Here is a 21,234-nt window from a genome sequence, read left to right on the forward strand (position 1 = left end):
GGGAGGTGACGCCAAACATGCTCACATGCTAGTTCAGGCACTTCATGCCCATTTGCTTTGGTAAGGATGAATGTGTTAGCTTAAGTGACTTATCTCTACAGCAGAAAGGATTTCAGACAGTGATACAGATTTCAGATTGTCCTTCATCTGGATGGATGTTTGCTCCAGCTCCTTCCCGTACAGGCAAAAATGCCTAAAATGGGACCATATATTTGGCAAGTGTTTTTATGGGGCATTTTATGTCCTTCACTATTTGCTTGGAAGCATGCAGAGGGCCCTGGTATAAACTCTTTTGTTGCTCTGAACATAAACTAAAGTCTCTCCATAAGACTCACCTAACAGGACCTCTTCTTTCCCTGTGCAGGTCAGTCGGTTGCTGATTTTAGGAGGTGCAAATGTGAATTATCGGACCGAAGTTCTGAACAACGCCCCTATTTTGTGTGTCCAATCTCACCTGGGTTACACGGAGATGGTGGCTTTGCTCCTGGAGTTTGGGGCCAATGTAGATGCCGCTTCGGAAAGTGGCCTCACCCCCCTTGGCTATGCGGCTGCTGCGGGATTTCTAAGTATCGTTGTGCTGTTGTGCAAGAAACGGGCCAAGGTAAAGTGACCACATTCCTCTAAAAGCCTATTTAAACTATTCCGTGTTTATGCAAGGCAGGGCACAACTTGCAGGCAGGATACGTATTGCTTGCTAAAGAATATCCTCCAGCAGACGAAGCCAGGATGCTGCTGTGGAGGGTTGTCTTTTCTGCTGAAATGCAGTGGCTTTGAAAATCTTCTGTTGACACCGAACCTAAGTAACTCCTGAGAGTCTGTAATTAGCATTCTGGAATTCAGTCTGAGGTAGGAACTGCCTAATCACACTGCACCGATGGCCTGCTGAAGGACGTTCTGGAGAAGTCCTTGAACCTCGCGAGGTTAAAATGGCAACGTTGCTTTTGCAGCACGGAGCATTCTTTAAATATCTCCTTGAGACACATTTTCCAAAAACTTCTATCAGACTTGTCCTAGAAAAATACCCTTTGTTTAGCTTTGTGGTGAGTGTTTGGAGTTTTACTTGTATATAATGAGTCAAGTTTAAATATTTTGTTGACGAAGAAAATTATGCTGATTTTTGAAGTGGAGCCTCTGGAAACAATTTGTGGTTTCTCTATATGTTTAGCTTCAGTTCAAAAAGCAAAATATGGGTTTGTATAGTTTTGGTATGAAAGTTGGGATGACTGAGATACCCATTTAGATCTTGCCGTGTCGGCTGTAATAATGCGAGGACAGTATGAAGGAAAAAAAGAATTCTGCTTTTGTTGGGATATTTTGAGAGAGTTGGGTGACTCCCTGACGCTTGTTGGTAAGAAACCACATTCTGTCTCTGAGAAGAGGAATATTTGGGCTACGTAATGCAATGCAAAACTCCTGCTACTCATAGGTTTCCTTGAGTATCCCTGACTGTATTGAGGAAATACCCCAAAACCAGCTGTGTTTAGTTTGAAGGCTGAGATGTTTGATTCTGTCATAGAAAACTGCAACACTGTTTGCTGCTGAAGTTGAGAAATGAGAAATATTAATATTAATGGATTATAATATGATAAATACTTCTCATATGTATTCTGTATCTATAATCAATAGAATATATTAATATAATAATTATTTCTTACAATACGAGAAATGAGAAATAACATGTTGCAGAGCACTGAAGGGGTTAACCAGCAGGATGGTAGCTGATCTGCCTGTCCTGTTTTCTCCAAGTTACTGGTATTGGGATAGGACCTAGAAATCCCAGCTGATGCATTCAGGCATCGAGTGAAAACCATGCCCTGTCCTGAAAAGCCAACCAAATAAGTTCCTACAGGGCTGCCAAGAGCGATCTCTGTTTCCTCTTGACTTCTGCCTGCACTGGCCTCGCGTTGTGCGTTTGACTGCAGGCTGAGGCTCTTCTGTGTCTCTTGAAAGAAATTCTATCTGGAAAACAAGATGGTTTTCCTCTTATGGATTTGGATAAAGGAGATGATAGCAGTGTGTATGATTTCAATCCGAAAGAAAACACCATTGCTAGACTTTGGGACACAAAGGGAAAAACGCTTTTGCAGCCTTTGAGTCTGAAGAAAGCTAAAAATAATGGAAACTTACCCAAAGCAAACATTTGTGGCCAAGAGGATGCCTAAGCCTGGGACAGAGTTGCTTTGGGAATGGTTGTTTCTTGGTCGTGGAAGGGATAGTTTACCAGAAAAGTGCACATATTGCACATGTGGCATTATTTTGAAACCAGGGCTGGAAACTCTGAAGAAACGAAGACATTTTGCCCGTGATTTGGCTTAACTGTATTTTGTCATCTCTTTTCAAGGTGGATCATTTGGACAAAAACGGTCAGTGCGCTCTGGTTCATGCTGCTCTCAGAGGACACTTGGAGGTGGTGAAGTTCTTGATCCAATGCGACTGGACCATGGCTGGGCAACAGCAGGGAGTGTTTAAGAAGAGCCACGCCATCCAGCAGGCACTGATCGCTGCAGCCAGCATGGGTTACACCGAGGTAAGACCTACCAACCAGCACATCACTGCCTCCGCGGGGTGGGAAACCAAGGGTTGACTATGTTTCCTAACCAAAACATGGAACAACGAGGGTCTTGGAGGAGGAGTCGGTACCTCTGTCCCACTCTTCCTCCCCTTCCCATCCCAGGCAGTGGGGTTCACAGATCCCTTAGCAATCCCTGTGGTCTGGGCAGGCGTCCAAGAGAGGAAGCGTTACAAGCCTTTAAGTTGTTGGAATAAACCTTTAAGCAAGTGTGGATAAACAGCGAGTTGCTTACACCGTTCCTCCGGTGGTGTTAGGGAAGTGTGAGACCGCGTAGCTTTGGACTGTATGTTGGCGGAGAGAAGAGCCAAAGAGCTTCCTCCTATCATACTGATAAAGATTTGTGATGTGGAAAATGATGTATGTTTTCCTACCGAGAAGCAGTCTTTGAGGATTTTTGCATTGGTTGATTTCTTTGCTAAATTGAGCTCCTCTCATTTACTGGAGTTTTGAAATTGCTTTTGTTAAGCATAATCCATGAAAACATAGGCAATGTGCTCAGATCAGAGGAGCTAATTAAAGAAAGCTGGGAAATTTCTTATTAGCTAAGTGACTGTGAGTTGAACCGATTAGAAGCAGATGTGACTTCAAAACCCTAAAGATCTGCACGCCGAGGACATAATTTGTAACAGGGCACAGAACTTTTATCTGGGGGGAAATTCCCATTTAAATACTGATCACCTTTATAATGTATAGAAAAGAGTTTTGGAATTGTTTAATATTTCTGTTGTACTGTGAAAGGTACATGGCTGCTTACAGAAAATACACCAAGTCCCTGTTTTGAGGTTCTTGCAGTCATAGGAGCTGCAAGCTGATGATTACTCATTGTGCTGTTTTTCTCCAACTTTGGTGATAAAACAAATATTTACCATGTTTATAAAGTGATCTTAGTCACTGGTGGAGCCACACCGGAGTCCTTGCTGTGATTGTACCCTAGTGTAACCATACCAGACTTAGCTTTACCCTAGTGTAACCCTACCAGACTTAGCTTTACGCTTTAGTCACGCAACACAAGGTCCACTAACAGCACCCAGCTGGGAGGTCAGCCGAGTGCTCGGGGGTTTGTTACACCAAGCTCACACTCTCCCATCGAGGCAGCGACATACACACAAGGCGTCTACTGTGGAAGTACCATGGGCATCACTTCAACAGCATCTTCCACACAGGCACTCTCCTGGGTTTCTGGTTCCCATGCCACTGTCATTCCCAATGTCCCATTTAGCACTAGAGCATCACTGGCAGGACACGGGAAAACGGCACTCGTCACCGCAGTCCCTGCTCCCTGCGCTGGTGCCTGTCTCAGTCTGTGCCCACAGGCAGCGGAGCAGGCACGGCTTCCTCCCAGGTACTCAGAAAATGCTGGTTATAGCCTAGACCCCAGCAGATAATTGTTTCTCCTAGGAGGAGAAAAATGGTTGTGTCCTTTGGTCACTAAAGTAAAATCTCCATTTTTCTTCTTAGCCTCTTGTTTTCTCACATCGTGGGATCCAAACACTGAAATTTTCTGCCAGTTCTCAGTCAATTAAATCCTTTAATTTACCCTTTAAAGAAGTTAATTTTCTTCTCTGGGGTTTCAGGCATCCACAGCTGGAAGAAAAACATAGTAGAAATCTTTTTAACAGTCTGCTTTAAAAACAGTATTTGCTAGAAAGGAGCTAACAGTTTCTCAGAGTAACTTCACCTTGTCTGGAGCTTAAGATAATGAAGAGGCTAAGGATTGTAACGGCACTATTATATCACTTGTGTGTGACTCAGTTTCCCCAGCAGGAAAAGAGGATGATCACGCTATTGCAGCCCACCAGGTGTGTGTTAATACAGGTGGACACACCAGTGTTTCCTCGCTGGTTACGGCAGCTGTAGCTGCAGACGAAGGTGCATCCACTGCACACACCAGGTCATCAATGATAAGGAACTGCTGCCACAAAAGCTCATCATGGGCAGTCGTATCAAGACACTTGGGGTGTTTTTTTGCTTGTACAGGGCAGCAGGTTCAGTGATTCATCTCTGAAAGAATATTTACTTGAGCTTAGTGTGCCAGGCAGAGACTGTTCCTTTCCCTCTGTATATTCAGAGCAGCTCGTGTTAAGATGTCAGCAGTTTATATATAACGCGTGCAAGTTCGTGAGCTGACATGTCATTTTGTTTTAGATTGTCTCCTACCTGCTCGATCTTCCAGAAAAAGATGAAGAAGAGGTGGAGCGAGCACAAATCAACAGCTTTGACAGCCTTTGGGGAGAGACAGGTGATTTCTGTAGATGCTGTAGCTTCTTCTTGCATGTTTGTGTGTGTATTTATGGGCTCCCCATCACCTGACGCATCCCCGATCCCTGGCATTGTTTTGATGAAGGGAAAAAGATCAGTTCCTCTGATTTGATTTCAGGTGATTTACAGGTGCCAGAGTGGAGCTTGCACTCAGCTTAAGTAAAACAGAGAAGTTTGGGTTTTGAAAATCCTGAGCTTCTGCAGCTCCTGGCACTTTTCAGGAGCATGCAGGCATGCAGCGTCTCTGACAACCAGGCCACTAATTTCTCTGAAACATCTCACATTATGTGAGATGGACACAAAAGTCTGCTCTTCCTCTCTTGATATTGGGCATATTTATCCAAAGCACCTCCCTGTTTCTCTCTTCCCTTCCGCGTTACATGCAGCACTGTGACTCTTAAATTGTCCATTGATTTTCTGAAAGTTTCTCATTGTTTAGCACCTGGTAATTAAACAAATGTCCTTTTGTGCAGTACTATATTTTTGTATTGATGGGTATAATACATAAGCCCCGCTTCCCTAACTTCTACCAAAACAAAAACAGCCATTCACCCCTTCCACTCCACAGATAAGAAGTGCGCTATCATCTCCATTTCTTGAGATATTCAAACTTGGAGTTGTTAGCTTTTAACTCCAATGACCTTATAAATATTATCCACTCTTTTGTACTCAACTCACTACTCTACTTGCATCACTGGTAATGTTCCTGTCAAGTTAATACACCAAAGTAATGTTCCTGTCTGGGTAACGGAGCACTGATTTTGATTCTGTCAGCTTTGTTTAAAAATGACACGATCCAAGTGTACAGACAGTGGCTGGCGTGTGGCTTGGTCTTTGGTCAGGTTGTTTCTGGTTAGAAGCAGGGGGGGGACAGGAAAAAGCTGGGTTACATTTTGAGCTGATTCGTACGCTGTACATTTGAAAATGTAGGCTGATTAGAGCCTTGTGTTGAGTGGAGTCTATCAGAAGGTATTGCCCCTGAGCTTTAAAGGACAAGGATGGAGGGATGAGTTGTCCTGGCAGGGAGCCTGATGGGTGGCCGGGCTGCTCTGGGCCACTCGTGGGGCATTAGGGAAGGAGTCAGCTCCTGCACCCACAGGGACATAACTGAGCAGAAAGGGCGTTGTGTCATTATTAGCAGAAATAAGGGCAACATATACAAATAAGCCATTTAAAAGTGCCCCTAGGGTGTCACGGGAGAAAAAAGAAATTGGATATGGAATTAGTCAAATGAGGTGACAGCATTGGTAATAGGACAACAGCTTTGCTGTCGGCGAGCTCATAGTTCACAGTGGTGACTGGGCCAGAGACGGCTCATCCAAAAAGTTCTCTGGTGTTTGGGTCCTCAGGGCTAACTTGTAAATAGGATGGTGATCCAGATGCCTTCAGAGTTTGATCAAAAGCCGCTCAGATGTCTCCCTGCAATGTAACCTCATGGACGGCATCAGATACTACAGATATGCTCCTTGACTTAAAGATAGTCCTGGGTTGTCTGGATGAATCTGGCAAAGCCCGGTATAAGGCCATAGGCATTCTCCGAACTGGTGTCTAACCCTGCCCATCCTGGAGCTCTGCCTTCACAGGTCACACTGTCCTGCTCCCTCCTGCTCAGCCATGCTCTCCAGTCTGAAAGCTGAGCACCGCAGTCTTCTCCCTGACAAAGTACAGCTCTTTTCTTTCCTCTTTCCTTGTGTCCTGGGCGGCTCTGCCGTTCCCAGCCTGCCCATTGCCTCGAGGACTCTTCAGCAGGAGTCTTCTCCATCTCTGTTGTCCCCCTTCCCATACCTCTCCCCCCCAGCAGTGCCAAAAGCTGGACTCACACAGACATCTGGGAGTTTGCCTGAGAGGGGTTTCTGAGCAACTGGGATAGTTGGGAATGTGGAATTGTGATCAGCAAATCACACACAACTGGAGGAGCCATCTCAAAGGAATACCCATGTATCCCATTAAAATTGGTGGTAGGTAAGATGGGAAAATGAGCAAAAACGAGCCAACCACCAAATTCAGCGGTCTTTTGTCCTGTCACAGGCAGGACAAGTTTATATAGATCTCAAGACTCCCTTTCACATTGTTTTATTATTATTTTCCCAAAAGTAAATAGCAAGTTTAGATAAATTTGAGGAAAAATGCTGGTTTCCACCTAAAAATAGCAATCTGCTCTAAAAATCTGAATCATGTCTCGTCTGTTTTTTGATACTTGTTGCTTGTGCGTCTAATCTTCCGCAGAGCAGAGCTGACTGCCTGGCTTAGTGATATCAGCCTGATATCATCCAAATGGCAGTGCCAAGTTACCTCATAAGTTTAGGAATTGCTGACAGCACAGTATAGCCAACTCCAGATGGAATATTTCCCCCTGGGACGAGACTAATATCAAAACCCAGCACAAAAGTATCTGAGTCACTTGTAATAACTCCATCAAAGTTGGAGGTGCAAAGAACAACTCCATCAAACTGCATTTGTCTCGCTGCCAGGCTGTGAAACAGATACACGTGCGGTATAGGAGCAATTTAATGATTCCTTCTCCAGATAAAGTTGCTTTTTTTCTAAGAAAACACACATGCTCTGCACAACAGGAGAGACAGAATGTGCCCTTGCAGATCCCTGGTGATGGTGATGAAGACTGTGGCTTGTCGGACGTTGCTTGCTGACAGAGAGGGGCACGTCCACACCTGAAACTTGTCTCAGGTTTTGTTTGAGCCAAGTTTTGAGAAATGCAGCAACTGTTTTATGGCGTTTATGCCAAGACTTTGTTATTGTATGGTGAGTTGTTCTCCTGGCACTGCGACCTAATGGAAGAGCTGCAAAATGGAACATGTTTTCCAGCCCAGGATCCTGGTCGCTGCTCCTTGGCTGGGCTTGGTGGACTTGCCTTGTTCATGCTGGGCCATGGGAGCTCTCTGGCAGATAGTAAAACTTCAAACAAAACCATTTCCATTTCCCTCATTTCCTCTCATCACCTTTCCTTGGATTTTCCAGTCTCCTTTCAACACACAGGCACAGCCTTACCTTCTGTTGTGGGTTTTTTGGAGACTAGTGGCTGTCGTAAGGCACATTGGTGATATCAGAAACAGGTTGATAAGTCCATCTAAAGAGTGCTAAAAGGCTTAAATAAGCACGTACTTCTAGAATTTTTCCTGAAGTAGTTTAATTGAGCTTTTGGGCTTGGACAGTTGGATGCCAGCCACAGGAGAGTGCTCTGGGCTTGAGGTGACCAGCAGTGGAACTGGAGCTTGGGGATGTCAAAAGCCGCTTTGACGAGAAGGCTGGAGCTAGAGGGGGGAGGCACCTGTATTCAGAGCAGCAGCAGAGTGTCCAGCTCGTTGCAGTTGGAGGGACCCCAAGAGTTTTCTAGTCCAACTTTCTGTGCAAAGCAGAGGCACTGATGAAGTCTGGGCGTACCTTAGTGAGTTGGTCTCCGAGGGTCCAGCTGGACTGAGCGTCTTTCACCCCTCAGAGGGTTTCTCCATTTCTGAGGATAGATGCCTAGGTATCTGTGCATTATACAAAATGAGCTTGGATAGGTTTCTCTCAGCAGCAGGCAGCAAATCCAGGTCATCAGTGTGGAACCTTCCTGAAGCAGCAAGGTCTGACTTCTCAGGAGCGCAGAAGCTTTTGAGCTTCCCTTGAGTTGGAGCTGCAAAGGACAGGCTGGAGCTACATACCAGCACCAGTTGCTTTGGCCCTGAGGAACAGAGTAGCAAAAAAGACATGTCAATCCAGGTAGAGAGGATTGCAAGGCAGAGTGGAGAAAGGTATGGCCATGGGTCAAGTTGTCCTGTTTCAGTAAAGTCTTTTCCAAAGAACGTTTCATGGTGAGCACCAAACACTTGTAGGTGATTTACAGTATTTTCATTGTTGCAAACATAAGTCATTTTGACATGAAATACCTCAAATTAACCTGCAGCATTTCAAGTACAGGCAGGTTTAGAAATAGAACCCAAAAGCCCTGCATACCGATCCCTCTGCCGTGCACATTACACACAGTCCTCCTTCTATATTTGTAGCTTACGTTTAAAACCCACATGGATCTGATTATAGATTTTGCAGTATGTTCTGCTTGTGGCAGCGAGATGATTTTTCTTTTAACTCTTGGTGTCTCTCAACCCCAAGAGAAGAAAACTCGACCATAATGTGGAACAGAATAGAGAATTAATTAAATCCCCCAACATTAACAGTGTTGCAGTTGGAAACCCATCAACACCTCGTAATCAGCCATCCCACAGAAATGTACTTCAAAGAAAAAACAAGCTACGTCAGTTAGAAATAGACTCCCACCTTCTGCTCCAACTCCTACTAGAAGCAGCAGAGCATCGAGCCAGAGGAGCTGTGCTGAAGTGCACAGAAAGTTAAGGAGAGGAGGGAGGAACCGAAAAGTCTAAAATTAATACCAAAGACGAGTCAAAGGCAGGTCCTGCACTTGGAACTATTTTTGGATTGAATGTGTCTTTTCTAACCCAACCATACTTTCTGAGTTAACAGAGCACATTTTGTCAGGGAAAGAGCTGTCAGGTGTTACTTCTACCCACCTGTAATATTGTGAGCATCTGTAATACTGGAAATGAGAGATAATTTTGGTTTTGCACAAAGACCCGTGCTGGTAGGATCAGTCCTGACCAGAAACAAAGCCCAGAATTGGCGTTTTTCTTGGAGAACCAGTGAAAGTATTCATACCATTTTTGCTTTCCAGTTGTTTCCCTGGTTTCAAAGGTTTACAGAGTAAAGTGGAATATTAAAAATAAAAGTCCCTCATCTGAATTATGCTGCTCTGTGCTTGTTCAGACAGAGAAAAGCCACAAATCTGATGGACATCCAGTGGCTAGCAGTGATCTGTCAGTGCCTTCAGCCTGATCCCTCACTTGCTCTCTTGTAGTCATGCTGGAATGAGTCAAGGACAGGTTGCAGAAGGTCTCGTCAAGACAGCATATACCTAAAGACCTGTGTTTTCACTGGACATTGTGCCCATTCTAAGACACACAGAGTCTTGCAGACTGTGGCTTTTGCAGTAGGAAAACCTACGGGAGGCACAGCGGGAAATGGGGAAGGTTTCATGTGACAAGGCTCTACGTTTCTTTGCAGCAACACCTTGAACCTGAGTCACACAGTCCTGTAGATTACGTTATGCTTATGGTTCTCATCCTGTTTCACTGCGACTTGCGGAAAATAATAAAAGCTGATTGTCCCAATCAGCCTCTTTCCATAATGTTACGAGATCTGTTCATGGAAGAGTTGACCTTTGAAGTAAACTAAAAAGACAAGTAAGAGCTAGGCCTGTACTAATCCAACTAATTTTCTTTGTTCATTTTGCCTGTCATGAGCTACATTTGGCATTTCAGGCACCATGGCTTCGGTATCCGGCAGAAGGACCTATGTCTGGATAGGAAAAAAACTCCACGGAGAGCGTGGCTCTTTCCCTTCACTGCTTTTCTCTCTCCTCCAGCTCTGACAGCGGCGGCCGGGCGTGGGAAGCTGGAGGTCTGCCGGCTCCTCCTGGAGCAGGGTGCCGCGGTGGCACAGCCCAACCGCCGCGGGGTCGTTCCGCTCTTCAGCGCCGTGAGACAGGGCCACTGGCAGGTGAGCGGGTTCTTCACGCCACCGGGATTGGCCTGAAACGTAGGGTCAGGCTGTCCCTTGCATCTTGCTGAAATATGGGTGGAGACAAACCCCAACTCTTGTGGGGAATGATCGGAGTGAGAAAAAGTGACATTGATGCTTCAAACCCCCAAAGCTCTTGCTGGCTACAGACAGCTTTTGCTTAAGTACTGCGTTATCTCACCATTTGGGAAGCAAATGGGATGCTCTTGACTTTAAAGGTCATTTTTCCTGTCCTTACACCTCAGTTGCTTCTCTTATGCCCTAATCTTGCAGCAGTAATCCCAGAGGGCACCACACTTTGGGGGGTGAGGTTTCAGGACATGGCCACCGCTTTGCTCTTCCTTGGCTCTGATTTCTTCCCAGCTGGATCTCTCCGTACGATGTGTGTTCCCAGCTGGGTCTCTACATATTACAGTGTGTTCTCGCTTTGTGTGTTGCAGATTGTAGATCTTCTACTCACGCACGGTGCTGATGTAAACATGGCAGACAAGCAGGGGCGGACGCCGCTGATGATGGCTGCGTCTGAGGGACATCTGGGCACAGTGGAGTTTCTGCTCACACAAGGTTAGAGAACGTGCTTGGAAGTGTGTTGGAGACCGGCCGTGGCGAGTCCCACCGCACTGTCCCCTGCATGGCGGGAGTTTGTAATGTCGGGGTGGGGATTGTAATCCCGCTGCTGGATCGGGCGGTGGGAGAGGTTCTCGGCACCGTATCCAGTTTATTGGAGAACAAGACTAGAATAGTTAATCTTGGCTATCTGTTTTGTTGTCTGTATTTGGTGCTCACAGCCTCAAAACCATGCGTTTGAGTTAGAAAATAAAATAACGTATCACAGGTGCTTTGAGCATTGAGTTAAGAACATGCCCTTGAACCATGCTTGGAGCTTTCCCCTTAGACAAAATCATCAACAAGCGATGTGATTGAACCGTGAGTGTCACTATGGAACAGGCAGGCAAAACTCAGCCACAGGACCAGAGTTTGGGACATGTTTTAAGATTTCCATTTTTAATGCTAGTATTGTTGGCCACGCTTTTGACACCAACATCAGCAGGAGGGTAAGGCCCCGACACAGGCAAGGATTTAGTGTATTTGTTGAAAATAAAACAGAATGGTTTTGAAGATAGTCTGCTCTTCGGCTTTGCGCTCACAGATTCACTTTGCTCAGTACTTTCAGTGTCTAATAACTCTCCTTCACTAGGAGTTACTCAGTCAACAGGAGCATGTTTCAGTTTTACTCATTTCTGCTGTACGTGTTCGAGGTGAGTCAGAACAACACGCTGCCTGCAACCTGTGTGAACAGGATTATTTCTTATTTCTGTAGTTCCTTAGAGACTTTTTTTTTTTTTTTTTTTTTACAAATAGCCAATGTTTGTTTGGTTTGTTTGGGTAATTTTCCATTATTTTTTGGCTAGAAATAGCATTTAATTCTTGTATTGTTATTTGATATTTTTATTTCAGGTAAGATCCCTCTTTGGGAAGGGATATTTTCTTCATATCGTAAGTGACTGTGTCTGACCTCTTAGCCAAAATGTGAGACACTTGTATATTTTACGTAGTAGCTGTAAGAATGATTTTTCACTGTAAAATTGCCAGGCTTCCAAGAACAAGTTTCTCATTGCCTGTCTGTCCTGAGCCACAGGCCAGTGGGATCCTTGCTGTTCAGTGCTGTAACCTGCACAGGGATGTGACAAAGATCAGTTTGAGGCATGAGTTTCTTATGAATTAATTCAATTAATTCTTTTCTGATGTTCCGGGTTTTTTTAAATCTCAAATTAACACTCCCCATGTTTGAGTTGTAATGTGGCTCTTTTTGCAGCTTGACTTAATCTGTGTAAAAGGCTTGAAATAAGTGATTTTTTTTTTTTGCCAGACTTGAGAACTGTGCATGTTGCTTAAGACTGACTGGTTCAGTGGAGGATGAAAATACCAGATAATCTGATCTTGGCTATGGGATCATCAGCAAATGCACATAATGTTTCCCTAGCTCTTTGGACACTGAAACCCCAAGAAGTCAAAAATATGAAAATATTTTTTACTTTAAAAAGGTCCATTCTTGTAAATAGCTTAATAAACTCCACCAAATACACTATAACACATGGTCCTGAAAAGTTAGCTCAAGCCTGGGCAGAGTACAGTGATATATGGTGTATTTTAATTAAAATGGCTTTGACAATCCTGTTCAATGTTTCATTAAAATCAAAGTATGTGAATCATAAGCCATAAGCATTAATTAGTGTGTTGCAAGGCAAATCTCATTTGACTGTACTTGATTAACACAGCGTTTGTAAACACTTTTTATTAACAGAGTTGCAGTCATCAATCAATTTGAAATCCAAATTTTTAGAGTTACCTACTGCTCTTACTTAACACCCAGAAGTAATGGACATCTGAACGGTGAATTAAACTTTCCTGGTAGCAGCTTTGCTAGAGCCGATATTTATACGGATCTGTGTTACACAAAGCAAAATAATTCTTGATGCTCCTTCCGTTTGGAGAGAGCTTAATTCTGAATCTCAAAAAATCAATCCCTTGATGTTTTTGCTACCTTGGGGTACGTGGTACGGGGGATGCCGCTCCTTGCTGTCTGTCTTGCACCTCTGACACACAACGCTGAGCCTCGTCCCCAGGGTGCGTAACCCTGCCTGGGCACTGCAGCTTTGGATGCATCCTCTGTACAGAAAGGATCCAGCCATCCCAGCCACTCCCTGCTTCTTTTTGATGCTCCAAGTCTCAGTCATTTCTTCTTTTCTCTAGCTGGCTCATGTTCTGTGCCTGCTGGATAACATAATCATAAACTCTTGCATTTAGCCAGTTAATTTTTTTAGGCAAGGGGAAGGAGCAGTCCAACCCTTCTCAGAAGCAAGCTGGGTTTACCCAGACAAAATCTTTCCCACTGCAGCAGGCATCGATCCCGTGAGGTCACCTTAAGCCCCTTGCCCTTGAAACCATCAGTTTGTTTCATGTCTGACTGCCTTAATGCCAAGTAGGTCAGAGATCCCCGAAGGAGCAAAAGATGCCTTCAGAGTCAAGCAGAGGTTCTGCCAGGAGCCACGGCTGCGTCGGGAGCTCGGCATTTCTGCGGAGGTCGTCCCCAGCCTGCCTCGGAGCAGCATTTTGGCATTTCTGAAGCGGTGCGCTTTGTCCGCTCGCTTAGATCTTCAGCTTGCGTTGCTGCAGCGGTACCCTGAAGTCTGTGCCTGTCACCCTGTGGTATGGTGTGTCTTCCACTGGACTGGGAAAAGAGTGGGAAGGTTAAGCGATGATGTGGCTTTCCAGCCTTCCCTCTTATTGCAGGAGCTTCCTCACCTGCTCCAGAAGAGTCAGAGGGAAAACATGAGAGAAGACTTGGACGGTTTGATTGCAAGCGAGTAGCTGGTACAAATAAAAAAGGAATGAAATGAGGTTTTATCCTGCTTTGCTGAGCAGAAATTGTCCTTGAGTCAGTTGAGGATCACCTGGAGGGCTTTCACAGAGCTTCAGAAGGGTTTCTGGGTGTGGTGTGGGCAACGTGAGAGAAGGCTGGCAAGAGTTTATGTTGTCATCCCTTAGCTTGTATATTGGAGCTGCCTTGCAGCCGGTGTCCCTCCTTGGCACAGCAGATTGCCCCAGGCAGTGTTTGCCACCTCCCTCGCCAGCGCTCCATGCTGCATTTCGGAGGCATGCAGTGAGCGGGATGCTGCGGCTGTGCCGAGAGCTCTGGGCGGAGGTTTCTGAACAAACGTTCGTGTGTCGTGCTCCTCCGCAAACAAAAAGTCGTGCAAGCTGGAAGACCTATCGGTTTGCTGTCATCTGGGTGATGTGTGCTAACCGGGGGATACGTCAGCTGGGATGAACGGGAAGGTTCAGGAAATTCACGTTACTCCCCCGCTTGCTGAGCTTTCTGGAGCCAGTGAAGATCTCATGCTGGGCGGTTTAGAGTTTACCTACAGGAGAAAAATACTGCAGCAGCAATTGATCCCAGCCGGCTGGCAGGAGCATTCCGCAGGTAGCCGCAATTCCTCAGAGGAGCAGAGCTGATACGGATCTCTTCTGCACGCTCGAGAGCCGGAGCCCTGCCTGTGCCATGGCAACAGGAGTTGTCTTCATGCCACGAAGAGGAGTGTTCACTTAATGCTGCTGTTCAGATCTCATATGCGTATCCATATGCCGTATGAAGCAATACTGACCCGTTGGTATGGCAGCGCGATTTCCTGCTCCAAGAAAATGTCAAGTCCCTCTCTCCTTGGCTTGCAGTTGGCAGTAGTTTATCCCACAACGTTGTATTTATATTGGGTAAAGTTCAGGGAGAAATACTGCTGGAAATTGTGTTGATTTGGGTAAAGGGAAGGGGAGTGAAGAGGGAAAAATACGTGCTTTTTTAGAAGAACTGAGCTGAATTGACTTAGTTCCCCTTGGTACGCCATGACCTGCTGAAGCAGCAAAATGGTCTTCATCTCTGACTCACACAGCCTGGAATGGGTTTTGATTTTAAAAAAAAAAAAAAAAAAAAAAAAAGTTAAAAAGAAAGATTGATGTCTCAGATGAGGGATGTCAAATCCACCCTGCTGCTCAGAAGATGTTTGCCAGAAAAGCCTACAGAGCTAGGTGCGAAAAAGTTTGCAGCTTGGTGTGAATAAACTCATTTGCCACAGTTCCTATCAGTGCATTTGAAGTTGCCATGGAGGGTGGGATCTGTGGTAGGAGAAATGTTAATAAAGTAATTAATAATTATGTACATAGCTCTCTAAAAATAAGCTGTCATCGCTAAGCGGATGGTTTGTTGTATCATAGTGCTCAACAACAGAGAGCTCTTAAGTGAAGTGACCCTTGTTCTTTCAGGTGCCTCCATTTCTTTAATGGACAAGGAGGGCTTGACGGCCCTCAGCTGGGCTTGTCTGAAGGGACACCTCTCCGTGGTGCGTTCCCTGGTGGAGAACGGAGCTGCCACCGACCACGCGGATAAAAACGGACGCACTCCACTGGACCTGGCAGCTTTTTACGGCGATGCAGAGGTGGTAAGTGGCCTGTAATACACGCAGAAGAAAACAGGCAGTTGGTGTAAAAGGCTTAAAATAGTACAGTTCGGCTTGGTGTAGCAATAAGCATATAGAGTCCTGGCCCTCCATACGTGCAGGCGCTTCTGCAGAGGACAATGCATGAGCCTGATGTACTCTCGGACCCTATAGAGGTGGTTTGAGCCCAAGCAGCGGAGCAGAGCAAGCTTTTGCTGGTTGTACATCCCCAGCAGCGCGCGAAGGGTCTCCCCCGGGAGCAGAACTGACTGTTGGGCTTCTCGTTGCAGGTGCAGTTTCTGGTGGACCATGGGGCCATGATCGAGCACGTTGACTACAGCGGGATGCGCCCACTCGACAGGGCAGTGGGGTGCCGCAACACCTCCGTTGTCGTCACTCTCCTGAAGAAAGGAGCAAAGATAGGTAGGGACAAGGGGACAATCCACCGTTGGCTCTGTGCTCAGGCAGGACTCCGAGCAGTGGGGCTGGCTTCCTACAAAATACAAGCGTAATGCAGAGGCAACCTCAGCCCCAGCTGGCGCTTCGTACTCCAAAAGCAGCCAGCGAGTCATGACTGCCTTGTTCTCTTTATTAAAACGGGGAATATTTTTTTTTTTTTGCTGTCGTGTTACTTAGCAAAGTTAATCAATAAACAACTGTTTCTTTGGCAAGGTCTTTCCTCTGGTAATGCTTTTTCTATCTTTACTAGTCTGAGTCGACAAACGTACTATGTCCATGCATTGCTGTGAGCTGCTGCATTCACTTGCTCTGTGTATGCTTTCAGATCTTAGTGTTACCTGCACTGCGCCACACAGCTGCTCACGTTACGTTTTCCTGTGAAAGGGGATTTTGCTGGTGCATTGGCTTCTTTGCTGCCTGCCTCTCACAGCTGCTTTTTTCCTTTCTTTTTTTTTTTTTTCACCTTCATCCATTTTTTTTTTCCCCTCTCTCCTACAACTTTTTGTTTTCTCCTTTCTTTGAAGGTTGTCAGACGTTACCGAGTCGCCCACGAGGTATATCTCATTGCTGTCAGCATCAGCTTCGATCTGATAGCTTTGTCAGCCTTGCTTTCTCCTGTTTGATTTAGCCTGCATGCGTCCCCAACACCTCTAATCTTTTAATTTACCTCACCTTCAAATAATTTTTTTAATGACTGTTGCAGAGAATAACTTGAACTCAAAAACTAACCTCCTTCCCCCAAAATGTACTGAATCTACTTATAGAATATTGTTGACTTATTCTTCACCCACACTAATGAGTTGTCCCCAAATTTTTGCCACCCCTTCCCTCCCAGTATTAGTCCTTGAGATAACAACTGGCTCTGCACGGGCGGACCCCTGCGCAGAGCCAGCATGTCCCCAGCCCAACGGGTGGCTTCGGCACCGGCAGCACTTAGACACGATCTCTCCTTTGTCGTATTTTCCGCCTTAATGGATTTTCTACTCTAGTATTTCACATCTTGTGAAGTTGGAAATCACAATGCACTTAAACACAAAACGCCTATCGACAGTCGAACTGCAGATTTCCTAGTACACTTCCAGAGATTTTAATTTAGAAATGCTTTTATGTAACCACTCTGATTTCTCCTTTTAAATATGTTTTGTTTCCCCCACCCCAGCTGGTTCCACAATCAGCACTGCCCTCTTGTGGAAATGGCTCCCGTCATTTCCCAGACCATCATGGTGGTGGTGATTAGGATTAGCCTTAATGACTGCAAAGGAAAACCATTGCAATGTGGATGACGTTAATTTAAGTGCGAGAGGAACTGTCAGCTCGATCATTTGGAGCGCTCTGCCCTTTGACCATGCCAAGTTGTTCTCTCCAGCAGAAATTCCCACCCCAGGATATTTTTTCCACCCAGCTTCCTACCACCCTTGCATTGTATGAGTTTTTTACCCATCATGCATCCTGTACACTACAGGTCCAGCAACATGGGCGATGGCAACCTCCAAACCAGACATCATGATCATCCTGTTGAGCAAGCTGATGGAGGAGGGAGACATGTTTTATAAGGTGAGAAGCGTGTTTTTGGAAAAACTGAACAGATGCAGCTTGCAGCACAACTTTGTATGAGGTTCTGAGTGAGCAACGCTGCTGCCTTAAACCATGGCAAGTAAAAGCTACTGCTGACAGCGTTCCTTGTGTTGCAAACTGTTTGGTTTTGGTTAGTGGAGTTGGGGAGGGGGAACTGATTGCCCAAATCTGTAATGAAGCTGAAGCAAAGCCAAGTCTCTCTGCATCCTGGATTTGAGCCAGCACTTCATTTCCTCTTTGAAAACACCAGAAACCAAGTGTTTTACAGAGGTTCAGAGTGCTGATGTCATTGCATCAGATCTGGCAACATTGTCATTACCTAGCAGGCTCACTGCTGAGGAACAAGGCAACAAGATAGTATATCCCAGAAAAACTCCTGGAAGAAACTTTCTGCAGTGAAAACAGATTGTCAGGACACAGATGGCTTTGTCGTGTCCTTTAGCCCATGGGAGACATTCCACCGTTACAGTTAGAGAGTCTTTTTTGCTCTGTGTTTATTTTAAGCCGATCTTTAAAACCTGGAGATTTGCACACACACACAAAATGTGCAAGTACAACAGTGATTCACTGTTAGGCTCTAAGGGTGAAGCAGAAAATATGCAAAGCTGGCATTGTAACTGGAGTTATCTGCCAGAGATACATGATACAGCTGAGAAACCTGAGTCTACAAAGTTTTAAAGCTTACTATTTGTAGCTGCAAAATTTATGTCCTAGATCCCATTTTGCCCTCTTTCTTTCACCCTGGCTGCCATGGCTGCCCCTCTCCAGGGTGCAGATCATCCATCCCAAAAATAGGTGCCCAAAATAGCAAAGATGAGTCGCCCTTTGAAGGTGACTGTTGCGTCCCAATAACTATAAAAGGAACCCGGTTGACAGGCTTCGATGTAGACACCTAATTTTCAGACATCTAAAGTCCAGGGAGATGAATCTCAACTGGTTTGTCCAACTTCAGAGCCACATCGGTGCCATAACATTTATCTTTGCTATTGCAGAGGCTTCTCTGAGCCCCAGGAACTCCACCCAAAGTCCCACACTTCATACTCTTTACCATCCCTGGTCCTTACTAAGCTTTGGGTGTAAGGTGGTGTCCAGAAATGGGTTACTGATCACCCAGCTCAAAAGACCATCCATCCAGAAACCAGATGGAGTTGTGTCAAGTTAACAGAACACAAATTCTGCTGTGTTTCCCACTGTAGCGTGACAACTCTGTACTAAGTGGGAGAGCTCAACTTGCACAAGACATCTGCATTTCCAGATCAGATGCTCCCTTGATCAAATGTTCTGGCTTTCCTTTCTAGAAAAGAGCTAAATAGTGAAGTCAAGTTACCTTAACCACCTAAAACATTCGTGGGGCTGGTGAGTGAGTTCTCTGCAGTGAAGTAAACTCAACCCAAGGATGTGTTTTGACATGTTCTCCTTCTATTAGAAAGGTAAAGTGAAAGAGGCTGCCCAGCGCTACCAGTATGCTCTGAAAAAATTCCCCAGGGAAGGGTTTGGAGAAGACCTGAAAACCTTCCGTGAGCTGAAGGTGTCGCTCCTTCTCAACCTCTCCCGGTGTCGAAGGAAAATGAACGTAAGTCTCCCCACTCTTCATGGCCTTAAGTGCAAGCTGCCAGCTTTCTGCCTGTGCACAGAGACATGTCCATCCTGTATTTGTGCTTTGACCTCTGAGATCTCTCCTCTGTGTAACCTGGTTGTCCTTCACAGAGCACTGACATATTATAATTCAAAAGAAGTAATGATTTAATATGCATTTCTGATGATTAAAAATTCATTGCTATGTTTATAGCTTTTTGAATTTTTTATTACTCCCTTTTGATGATGATGTGAATTGGGGGTGGAGGCATTTTCCAGATTTCTAGGGCAGCGGTGAGGGAGGAGCCAGGAGATGTGCTCCTTTGAATACTAATTAATTTAAAATGAAGGAGCATATGCTTAGGGGGCTAGCACTTCCCCAGGGCAGTGACTCATCCAGAAACACCCCCACATACTCCCTCTCCTCCCAGAACTGCCAGATCACTGTCACTCTCTCCGCTCCAATCTAGCAGCATCTAGCGACCAACTCCTGCAGCGTGTCTTCTTCCAGCAGACAGGTGCCACCTCCACCTTGCTCTGCGTGCAGAGGCATTCACCTCAACGACTTAAAGTCTCCCTAGACTCGAAAAGCGAAATCTCCGCTGAGGCCGTGAGCCAGCGAAGATTACACTGGAGGGGAAAGGGTTTCTGTGACACCTTCGTTTCTTTAAGCTGTGAGGGAGAAAGATGAAAAGCAATGGAAGTAAAATCTGAATGCTGGTGAACAAACAGCACAGTTTGTAGAAAAAGTGTGAACCTTCTCTTTAAACAAGCCAACTCGCAGCTAAGCCTGCGCTTTAAGGACAAGATTTCGGGTTTATTGTTAACTGGGGAATCCTAGCTTTTGTGATAGAAAATTTCAGAGGGTTGTAATTGCTCCTGCAGTTTTTGCACTTACAGGTGAGACCATAAAGGTACCTACCTCTTGATTACATTCCCAGTTTAGTCTATTAGGCAGTATCTCTTCAGTAACTGCTACCGAAGGTACAAACAAAAGTATGAGCTTCCCCGGGCAGAGCATCCAGATAGCAAGCTCCAGGTAGCAGGAGTTTGCTTACCAAGTTTTTGACCAAATCAGGAGTACTCTTCAGTCCTTTCTCCCAGAACTGCCCAGGGTCATAGCCCACAGTCAGCAATGCAAAGCAATGTTTGGCTGTGAAATGAAAGCCCCTCCACTGGGAAGAGGTCTCCTTCACAAGTGCTGAGCCTCAGCTGAGCTTGCTTGTTCGTGAAGCATTCAGGAGAAGGCAAGGGAGGACAGCCGGCAGGATTTGAACCATAGCTGATAGTCTGATCTCGTGGCACTGCCACTCAAAAGCACCCAGAGCAGTCTCCATCCCATGCTCTCACCTTCTACCTCCCCACTCCCAAACCAGTCTCCCAAGTGAGGTGTAGGGGAGAGGCAAGGAACAGTGGAACGGGTGGCACTGATAGGAGACCTTTGCCAGGCAAGTACCGTTTGTAGCTACTGAGATACCGTAGTCCCTTCCTTCATGTGCAGTGTTATTCAGCCCCTTCGAAGTATGTCAGTGTGTTGCAGAGGGGAAAGCAGAGGGCGTGGGAAAGGTTTCCTATTGCTTTCAACTATGGAAAAAAATCCTTCACGAGATTACATTCCAGCCTCTGTGAGACCAGATGTTTCCTCAAGACTGTAGGTTGTTGGAGAGGGATTGCATGCACTTGTTGGGGACACAATCAGTGAGAACGGAGCCAGTGGCGCGCTGGCCTCTGTGGGTGGTGACAGCATCCACCATTACGAGAGGGCTTTAAGTCTTTAGATGTGCCATTGTAGCTCTCTGGCTGTAAATGATGTTGAATCCATGTGAAACATTCCAGTACCATGAAGTTTTCCATGGTACATGCAAAAAAAAAAAAAAAGTCCATATTAAGTTTGTTTTCTTCCCAAACTGTGTATATTTTTATTTCTATATCTATTCAATTACTTACCTGCACACCTATTGTAATGACAGGATTTTGGAATGGCGGAGGAATTTGCTACTAAAGCACTGGAGCTGAAACCGAAATCTTATGAAGCTTACTATGCAAGAGCAAGGGCCAAACGCAGCAGCAGGTGAGGAGAGAGAGAGAGAAAAGTGTGAGGGGCTGGTCTCTTCGAGCCTGGCCACACTGATGTAGGCATCCACCGTGCAAAACCATACCGGTGTCCCCATGGGAAGAAATGGCAAAGGAACATTCATTAATGAGATTACC

The 21,234-nt window shown here is 45.5% G+C and overlaps 1 protein-coding gene across 1 annotated transcript in view; it reads left to right on the forward strand.

The window, feature by feature from the left end:
* TANC2 (tetratricopeptide repeat, ankyrin repeat and coiled-coil containing 2) overlaps positions 1-21,234 on the forward strand; it is a 255,436-nt gene that overhangs the window by 224,538 nt on the left and 9,664 nt on the right. Inside the window, exons 18-28 of the mRNA XM_075036249.1 lie at positions 365-601; positions 2,342-2,527; positions 4,718-4,811; positions 10,269-10,402; positions 10,864-10,987; positions 15,242-15,417; positions 15,705-15,837; positions 16,398-16,427; positions 17,336-17,427; positions 18,875-19,021; positions 20,994-21,094. Of these exons, the coding sequence (XP_074892350.1) occupies positions 365-601; positions 2,342-2,527; positions 4,718-4,811; positions 10,269-10,402; positions 10,864-10,987; positions 15,242-15,417; positions 15,705-15,837; positions 16,398-16,427; positions 17,336-17,427; positions 18,875-19,021; positions 20,994-21,094 (1,454 nt within the window). The remainder of the gene's footprint in view (positions 1-364; positions 602-2,341; positions 2,528-4,717; positions 4,812-10,268; positions 10,403-10,863; positions 10,988-15,241; positions 15,418-15,704; positions 15,838-16,397; positions 16,428-17,335; positions 17,428-18,874; positions 19,022-20,993; positions 21,095-21,234) is intronic.

This window comes from Buteo buteo, chromosome 9 (genome assembly GCF_964188355.1).
Source record: "Buteo buteo chromosome 9, bButBut1.hap1.1, whole genome shotgun sequence".
Classification (NCBI taxonomy): domain Eukaryota; kingdom Metazoa; phylum Chordata; class Aves; order Accipitriformes; family Accipitridae; genus Buteo; species Buteo buteo.